The 9,580-nt window shown below is 40.9% G+C and overlaps 1 protein-coding gene across 1 annotated transcript; it reads left to right on the top strand.

Annotated features, from left to right (window-relative positions):
- Positions 1 to 1,584: 1,584 nt before the first annotated feature.
- LOC126534872 (uncharacterized) lies at positions 1,585 to 9,325 on the top strand. The gene is made up of 7 exons (XM_072289459.1): positions 1,585 to 1,598; positions 3,200 to 3,284; positions 4,049 to 4,201; positions 4,283 to 4,495; positions 6,393 to 6,402; positions 6,656 to 6,729; positions 8,844 to 9,325. Exons 1-7 carry the CDS (start codon positions 1,585 to 1,587, stop codon positions 9,126 to 9,128), a joined length of 834 nt encoding a protein of 277 aa, XP_072145560.1. The 3' UTR covers positions 9,129 to 9,325.
- Positions 9,326 to 9,580: the final 255 nt, after the last annotated feature.

Genomic DNA, 9,580 nt, shown 5'->3' with positions numbered 1-9,580 from the left:
GTGGGAAGGATAGATCGCAGCTTCTCGATTTGAAACTGAAATTGTGTTCTTATGTACGTTGTGGGTACTTTCTACGTTGCCAAGAAAGGACTCCTGCCTTTTGATTATGCTCACTCGACGATTTTGAAAAAGTGTTATGCATGACTGTGCATAGAATCTGGGCACTGGAAATAGTGCTGACATCTCGTACAATACATTTAATTTTGAGGCAGGCCACCTTTTCTTTAGTGGGCCTCCTTATGGTGGTTTTCGTTGCTGTGGCCGAGTATCTCTCGCAAAGAGCTAAACTTGCTGCTGGAAGGGTAAAGGCCCAGCCTTAACGCTTGAAGGAAAGGCCGAAGGTTGTCTACATTTACACAGGATTTCATACAACCTCAAAAAGGTCGCAGGCAGACATGTTGACCCTCTCGCTTCTTCAGACCCTAATAAGTTGCAAGAACTCTGCTCCCGGGTGCATGCTGAAAGCAAAGAGAATATAAGATAATTATGGCGAAACAGCACAAATGACGGGATGGGTGAAAAACGAACAGGACAATATGCTGTCCAGCACCTGGCCGTTTTACGAGTCCCGTCGTCTGCACTGTTTTGCCATAATGTACTTAAACTAACAAGCCCAGCTAAGGACACCAGCGACACATAAAACAACATGGGCGTCCCTTCATAACCACATTGTGCAGCAATGTTTACATTGGCCAGACCGAACTATGCGCAAATCAGTATCTTATGGAGGACGCTGAAATGGCAAGGAAGAGCATAGGTATGCACATTCGGCCATACACTTTGCATGTGAATGCTTGTCACGACTTCAGTAGGCAAATTGTAGGTAGAAGGAAAAGCGCATGTCACAGTACGCATTGGAGGCATTCTTTAACAAAAATAATGCTTCTGTTTGCGGCAAAATGAAGCATCCACAAGCCTGCTCCATTCCGAGTGCAATCTTATGAATGGCACTTTTTCAACACTTTTTTTGTCATCACATATTTTCCTCGAGTGCATGCTCACGAGTGCATGCCGAACAAATGCTACATTTGTTGATGCCCGTGCTTGATATACTTTATTGTCTTTGTGTATGTTCTCTGCACTAAACTTCCATAGAATTTTACCTATTTTTTCTATTAAAAGAATCGCCTATAACGCCCCGAGCGCAGGAATTAATAATTTTCCTACTAATATACGATTAAATTTATTTGTATGTTTTTCATTAGCTGTAAAAAAGAATCTTGAAGATTGACTACCAGTTGACTACCAACTCTTTTGTTCACTATAAAAAATTCTGAGATTTTTCTTGCTGTTTTATAGCTGTGGTTATTTTGACCTACTATTGCAGGGTTGTGGATGTTTTGGACGTTGCAGTAGCACAAATGCCGCTGCAGCTAGCACCTACACTTACGTCATACACACTCCCACCAGTAGCACTGGACATCCAAATGGCTGTTGAGAAACATCGTTCTGGGATGCACTTTGAAAAGAGGCAGCGACTCATCCAGTGGTTGTTTCACGACCTCTGCTCATATGGAATGTGAGAGGCAGTTTATATACTTTTGCGCACCTTGTTTTTACAATGCTGTTATCTTGTTGCACTGGATGGCCTTCCTACAGTAAACTTGCAATATTTCAAGCTTGGATATTTCGTAGCCTCAGTTATTTCAAACAAATTTTCTATTTTTTTTTTTGACCCACTATGTTTTTAATGTACTTAAAAGCCGCTTAATTCAAACTGCAGCATTTGGTTAATTCTGCTAGTTCGAACTTATTTTTCTTGTCCGTACCGGAAACATCAGCTGCCTTTGTCACTCCAGCTGAACATTTGAGTGCATATATCTTTCAAACAGCTGAAAATGAAGCCGATTGCCTGCCTGCAGTTGTCAAAGCTGTCAAAACCATGAGGAGAAAAGAACTGGTTGCCCCCTCTGGAATAGAAAACTTAGTTTTGAAGTCAGAAGCTGCTAAACGCAGTCAACAATTTGCAGTTGATTTTAAGAATGCGAATAAATGAATATTTCATTACAGTATAGGCTAATATCTTTCCCCAAGTCATGTTTATGCTTGCATTTGATAATTCAAATGAAATTCTGGGGTCCCCTCGAGTAAGAATTATCTGGTCTACCGTATGGTGCTAAACAAAGTGAGCCTCCTGTTTCATTTTTTGTAGTACACACTGTTTCTTAGCACGCATGTGTGCGAAGTATTGTCAATGCAAGCATGCAATTTTGCTCATTCAGTTTTGGCCAATGTGCAATAATTGTAAACTGGCAGCTAAGAGAAGTATGCTTGCATGAGCATGCAGGTTCACATACCGCCTGTTCCTACTAAGGGACTATCTAAAACAATGCAAAAGATAATCATGATTCAACTAACTGATTTTGATCATTAGGTGTCAGCTGTGATGTAAAAGTTAACAGCACAGTTAAGAAAAGTTCGGCAAAGAACTTAAGGTATTTTAGGACACATGTTGCTTGCATTTGTATACACATCCTTGGATTGTGCCACAGAAATGCACTTGACATAGCCCAGTCACGTGAGCAAATTTAGTGATCCTTCGAGCGAGTTCACCTCACTGAGTGTCGCTTCGGTGGCATGGCACTAGAAATCAAAATTAATTCGTCATTCGGGATTGATCACAATGACAATCCACGAAGCCATGGGGTGTCAAAAATGAACATTTCCAGCTTGATATGGCTTTGCTTTTCTCGCAAAGGCGCTCGTAACATTTGAAATCATGAAAAAAAAATTATGTTAGAATTTGTGCAGACTCTTCAATGAGCATTTATTTATTTCTTAGAGCACAAGCTGTGATTATATAGTCACTTTTTCACAAAGTAAAAAGGCACAGCCCTAATATACTCAATTTTGGGGCGTAATAGGAGCAACAGGTGGTCAGGCAAATGAAAGTTCCACTTTCAACTTTCCTAGCCAGCAAATCAATCTGTGACATTAACACCAAAAAAATCAGTCCTGTAGCACTGTAGCGTTTCTGGTATTGCTCCCACTACCTCACTTAAGTCAGAAATTTGTGTTATATGAGAAATGCCCATTACCTTAATCAGTAAGCACACTTGATTTTACTGATTTTTACAGTGCTCCTCTTTTTGTTACCTGCAGCAATTACACTATTAGTAGAGAATGTGTACACTTTCTTCTTTTGAATTTTGATACACATGACTCCCTGACCTCTCTGGTAACACTGGTTTTTGTTTAGGCATTCAGGAAAGCTGTACGAGAAAGCAAGCAAAGCGCTTGTAGCAAAATACCCCAGTTTGGCTGACAGCACTGGAACAGGATATGTAAGCTTTACTACTTTCTACGTATTGCTGATTTCCACTAAGTAATATCTGCAGCAGTTCGTCCTTTGATCAGATTTTTTTTATCTACAGCAAAATAAAGTAAGATAGATGGAGCATGTTATGTTTATGGTAAAATTTTACTTTCATGCGCGATATGCCTGCAGTACTGCCACAGTGTTTTTGTTAGTGACACAGCACTTGATCTCTTTGAAAATTACGGCTTATCAGTGATTGCTGTGCAATATTGTTTCATCTCTTGCATTTGGCACTGTACAGAAGTATGCCTTGGTCAAATATATTTAGCACGTAGCTTTTGTTCTCCCATAACTGCCGCAATTACTAGCGGGTACCTTCACATGTAGGCTTTTGATTAGCTAGCATGTGCACTGCTAGCACTCAACATGGCTGGTAATGAGGTCTGTGTTGTTCATCTCATGCACGTAATGTGAACACCTGAGAGAGTATGTGCATGTTACAGTTACCCGTGGCACCTTGCACATGACCTAACCACTCTGAACACTAATTTGCGTATTTTAATGTCTTGATGCATGCTTTAGAATACCCCAGTAAGCAAAACGTTATTGAAAGCAGCACAGTGCTTTAGAAAAAAATGCACATTTTGTCTTAATGTTTCAGAATGTTTCAAAGCAATGCTATAAGCTGGCAGATCTGCCAGTTTCTAGCATTGTTTTGCAGTAATAACCAAAACATATTAGGAACCATATTGTGAGATGTAATAAAATGTTGACATTTTAAACTTTCAGGATTCTTGGAGGGAATCGTTGCGCTTCAAGGCGAAGTATGAAAGGAGAAAGATAAAGATACAGCGTGGGGAAATTGTGCCTACCAAAAGGACTCACACAAGTACATTGACCAGTGGCGAGGCAACGGCAAAAAGAATGAGAAGACCTACTGCTGTAAGCATCATTTGCCTGGCGTTGGCATGTAAGAAATCATTTAACTTGAAAGGTGTCTGGTACATTTCTTTTCTTCCTTAGGTTGTTGAAGTGTGGGATGGCGAAGATGAGAGCAGCATCAGAAGCCACATCACTTCCATGAAAAATGAGCTTCTGAAACCAAAGGCTAACTTTTCGTATGTCACAGATTTCATGTTACGGACATTCAGAACTCGACGGGACTGCATTGAAAAGGAGTGCCTATCAATACTGGCTATCACGGATGAATATCCAGCTCTAAAATTAAGCGCCATGGTAATTACTACTGTGTTTTTTTAAATGTCTTGTTGTATGCTTGGTTACCAAATACATTTGCCGTATTGCGTTATTATTTAGGTTTCACTGTAGCATCAGTGTTGTACTGTGGAAGTTTTACATGTTCACAATAACTGCCTCTGAACAAGTTTAAGTCACAGTGTACTTATGTTCTGTTTAGTAAGCATAATAGTATTTGGACTGTACTGTTTGCATTCATTGCGCTTCCATCGATCTTTCATTAACAAATCGTGAGTTTAGTAGTTGCACGAATGCACCAATTTTTAGCGTCCTGCAACACTGCAGTAATTGGAATGGCTACACACATGGCTTGCTGGAATATGAACACAAGCTAGCCTTGTCGGGGTTAAATGGCTATGTGCCCTCCAAACAACTCTGTGCTATGTCACAGCTACTTTGGGCAGCCGAACAATCTTTATCACAGACGTTACACGACAAAAAAGACTATTCCAAGGACTCATGCTCGCTGTTCACTGCTTGGATCCTGTGAGCCATTAGATAAAAGAGGAGAGGAAGAACATGGTGTGCTTTGGTATAGGGTATCCCTAAAATTTCCCCATCATTCATTGTCATGTTAGTGGCTTGCAGAAAGGCTCTGAGAAAATATTTCTCTTATACTTTGCATGACATATTTGTGATATGGAATGCGATGGCTCCATGCAATGCATGGTGATGCCATGACCAGTCCTTGTACATGCAATAGACTCCTGGTCTACGCAAAGTTTAAGTGTAACTTTCGAAAGAGAAACTAAAGCTGCTGCCTGCCTCATTGCTTTATTTTATGTTTTGCATAGCCTGTTCCCTAATTTTGGAAGCTGCTAGGGTATCTTGTGGCATTATGATATTTTAGGATATTTCAGGTGGACGCTATTGTTCAAGTAGCTTATCGTCCAATTTGCACCATGTAAAGACTAAGTTAACCCACTTGTTAGCTAGCAGATAACACATTCCTAGTAGTTCTTGCAGCATGCATTTATTTCCATCACGGTTAGTTTTGTGCGTTCGAGTTGTAGCTCAAAGCTTGCAATATAAATTGTGCTAACTGCTTTAGGCAAAATACACTGCTTGTGCAGCCAAAGAAGTTGAAAACGAGCAGGCTGTGAGGCGAGTGACTGCAATTTTTAATTTTATTTGCTTTAGATCAAAGCGCTAATGTAAGAACTGACCATTTTATCTTTTATTTTTCCTACATTAGGCTTCCCAACGAGTTTATGCTGCAAACAGGTGTTGACCTCAGTACAACACTGCGACCCCTACTGCGTGCAGTTGCAAAGAAGGTAATTGAAAAAGCGCAGAAGAAACGGCATCTTGAGGCATTTCTTGCGGACTTTAACAGTCGCTTGGAGGCTGCCACCGAGGACAAAAGAAATCGTAAAGAGGCTGTTCTGCAGGATGATTCGAAATCACTAATATATGTTTAATCATGATCATCATGCTGAGGAAAGTGTACTTAATGAGTGAACTGAAGTAAAGGTATGGCGAATGTCATCCGTGTGCGAATCGTATAGACATAGAACATGATAGCTTATGTAGTGGATCAAACTACTCACTGTAAGAGCCATACTTGCCAGTTATACAGAGATCGTTTGCACTCCAAAGAGTCCTGTTATGAAGAAACTGCTTACGTGATTTTAATGCTCCATTAGTGCTTCTAACAAATAGCCCTTCATAATCTGCTATGTAATGATGATGGAAACTCTCTAACATAAAGAATACTACGATGTCCACATCGTTTTATAGTAATTGTGAAAATTCCTGTGTTTTATTAAAAAGATATTTGAAAAATATATTTTCTTCTGGCACTACTCTACTCATTTTCATCTCGGTCTCAGAAATTACTATTCGCACACACCCGCTGTTTAAATATCTCTTACAGACATCTCCAAGTAGGTGCTGCGGGTACAAACATTTAAAACGCCAAAATTTGAACAAAACAGAAAGGGATTCTTGAAATTGGTTATTTTTAATTAGCTGTTGGGAGTATTGACATACGAATCCTAGATAGACATGCATTTAAGGTGCAATGTATCGTTTGTCAGGCCTACTAATGTTATAGCTACTTATTCTGGTGGGGGTGACAGCGTATTGCATTTGTGCTACCCTGTTTGACCTGCTTACATTTAGCACTTTTCCTTCCAGATTTGATGGAGACTGCTGCAATTTGTTTGCTGCCCTGTCTCGTTAAAGAGCGCAAGGAAGCATTTTTGACAACTGTAAGTGCACCTGAACTGTAAGCAGTAAGTGTAGTGAGCTGTGGGATAAACCACGCCACTTTGGCACGGTTATGACTCGAGCTCAGGCTCAGTTCACTACTTTATGGCAAGTATTAGAACCCTTAAGTGGAGCCGAAGGCTATCGAAGTTACCTCAAAGATTCGCTGTTTCCTAGTCTTGTTTATGTATAGCTAGTGACAGGTCAAGACAGTAGCAAGGGCTCCTCAGAGAGAAAATGTCCATGTGTGTCAGTGACTTGCCTTGAGGGGAAGCCTTAGTCTGAACATCCTGTCTAAATACATGGGAAGGAAAAAGTTTTTCTTGGCAACCACTGCTCCAATGTTAGTAAGGTTTGCTCCATTGAAAAGAAAAAGTGGAAATCTAGTGACTAAGCGATTATTTTCTTTTGGTTGTTTATATACTTTATACTTGTGCTCCACAAGTTTAACTGGACAGCACTGCTAAACATAATGGTAAAGACAGAAAATGACAGGACATGTGCTGTACTCGCAAATGAACTTATTGAAGAGAAGCCTTATATCCAAATGGATCAGTATGGAAGAAAAAGATTGCACATGTAAATGTACAAAGCCGGGTGATAAAAAAAATGGAGGACTGAGTATGTAGACAAGACAAATGTAAAAGAAAACTCAGGAGACAGGTTAAATAATGAAAAGAACACATAATGTCACGCTACATAATAACTTGTGTGACCAAGGTTGTCAATTTCCTTGGATGAAAGGGTCACTAAAGCTTGGCTAATGCATTATTCCTTTAATCTGTACACATGGAATGCTTCAATTATTTCTCTTGTTAGTTTGTTGCGATGACGTGAGAGGATAATAGGATAATTGAAGATTGGGTTACGGTGGCATGAACGACAGTGACTTTGCAAATGGTAAGGCAGTGCGGACAAAGGGAATAAGTGGTGGTGCTCTTTGGTGTTGCACTGGCCACTCTGCAACTAAGGGACACTAACAGCAGATTTACCACTCAATCCTCCCATGCACTGTCAAAAGATCTGCCTCTTCAGCTGGCAGCATCACTGGGTCACCATCGTCGGCACCTTAATAACTTGTACGCAACAATGTAAGCATGATGAAGCACGTCGCTGGCGTTGCCTCTGTAGCGTGACGTGGTCAGGGGGAACATGCAAGCACCCACCATGTTTGCTCAGTGGCTATGGTGTTGGCCTGCTGAGCACAAGGTCGCGGGATCGAATCCCGGCGACGGCGGCCGCATTTCAATGGAGGCAAAATGCGAAAACACCCGTGTACTTAGATTTAGGTGCATGTTGAAGAACCCCAGGTAGTCAAAATTTCCGGAGTCCTCCACTACGGCATGCCTCATAATCAAAAAGTGGTTTTGGCAAGTAAAACCCCATAATTGAATTTAACATGCAAGCAATGCTCATATCATGCCTGAACATGCGTACCAACACATACACAATACACACACATAGAAAAGCTAAATGCCGACTGGAAAACGTTAGCACTGACTACCTCTAGACAGCTGAGACCTCTCGCGTGTGTGAATGATGATGATAACCATAATGATAAACAAGCGGTGCTCTTTTTTAGTTGGGTGCTGCAATGTAACAGTGAAAATCGTGATGTAAAGGCGCCTTCAATCACGGAGGGGCCTATATAACAGAGCCTATAATGGCGGCCTTTGCTGCGGCTGCTGCACTGCCCACATGGCAAACTCTCGGAGCTGGCATCTGTAGGCAAAGACAGCGACCAATATTTTGGAAATAAACACGCCTTATACAAGAAAAATATGGTGCACAGCAAACTAGTCAGACATATGGCATTAGGACACATTTGCACCCTTTTCACCTGAACTCGGCATGCTCAAGAGATTTTATTTGAACCAAGGCCCATGCAGTAATAATTCAACAGATGTTCGTGAGCCTCGTCAGAATTAGTTGCTGCCATACATAGAATGCTGCAGTGTCTATAAAAATAATGAGCTCATGCTTGTTTCACCTTGCAGATATTTTAACATGCGAGTTCATTTACTTGCAAGGGTATCTTCACTTATTGCTATTTCTTTTAATATCAGTGCATCTAACAAATTGTGTCACTTGGTATTTGCAAATTCTTTTTTCGCAGGACAGGAGCACTGCGCACAGAGTGCCTACCGTGATATGCAGTGTTGATGCATGGGATTCGACACCCTCTACGGTCTCTCTGGATGATATTGCGATTGAAGAGAACACGCTGTCAGAAGCCCTGTCAACATTGTTCACCCTTTATTGGGCGTTTGACATCGTGCTTGCAAAAGGGGTGCACAAAACGCTGGCAGTCATCGCTAAACTTTTGGATGTACCAAGCAACGCGCACATGTCGCCACTAGCGCGTGTTGCGTACACCGTGTTAAAAGCATGCTTCAGTTGAAAATTAAGCATGTCATTGCATACATTCATATTTGCCTAAGTGTCTTCTTAAAGACATATGCATTGCTTTATTTACCTACTTGTTGGCCAGTTGCGCATTTTAGTCAGCCTCGTTTATTCTTTTGCCTCTCTTGTATATTATGTAATAATAAAACATATTTCATTGCATTTTTCATTATAGTCACTTCCTGCCTCCTATTTCCGGTGTCTGCTGAAGTAGCAGAACACTTTGGAAATATATATTGTACTTTTTTAATGCGGAAATTGCATTGCACGTCGTCATATACGAAGCATACCGAGGGACAAAGTGGCAAGTTTAGTCCACTAGGTGTAATTCCTGAACTTGATCCCTGGGGATGAACAAATCATCCCAGATGGATCATCCTCGCTGTTGATCTGTGTGGACTAACCTTTCATCTCGGGAGGTACAATGGCATGAGAACTAACCGTTCA

The sequence above is a fragment of the Dermacentor andersoni genome, chromosome 7 (assembly GCF_023375885.2).
Source record: "Dermacentor andersoni chromosome 7, qqDerAnde1_hic_scaffold, whole genome shotgun sequence".
Lineage (NCBI taxonomy): Eukaryota > Metazoa > Arthropoda > Arachnida > Ixodida > Ixodidae > Dermacentor > Dermacentor andersoni.
This window is presented reverse-complemented; position numbering and strand designations above follow the sequence as displayed.

Coding starts and splice junctions, on each gene's coding strand:
- LOC126534872 (XM_072289459.1), top strand. Junction 3,285..4,048: donor ACAGCACTGGAACAGGATAT/GTAAGCTTTACT, acceptor TTAAACTTTCAG/GATTCTTGGAGGGAATCGTT. Junction 6,730..8,843: donor AGGAAGCATTTTTGACAACT/GTAAGTGCACCT, acceptor CTTTTTTCGCAG/GACAGGAGCACTGCGCACAG.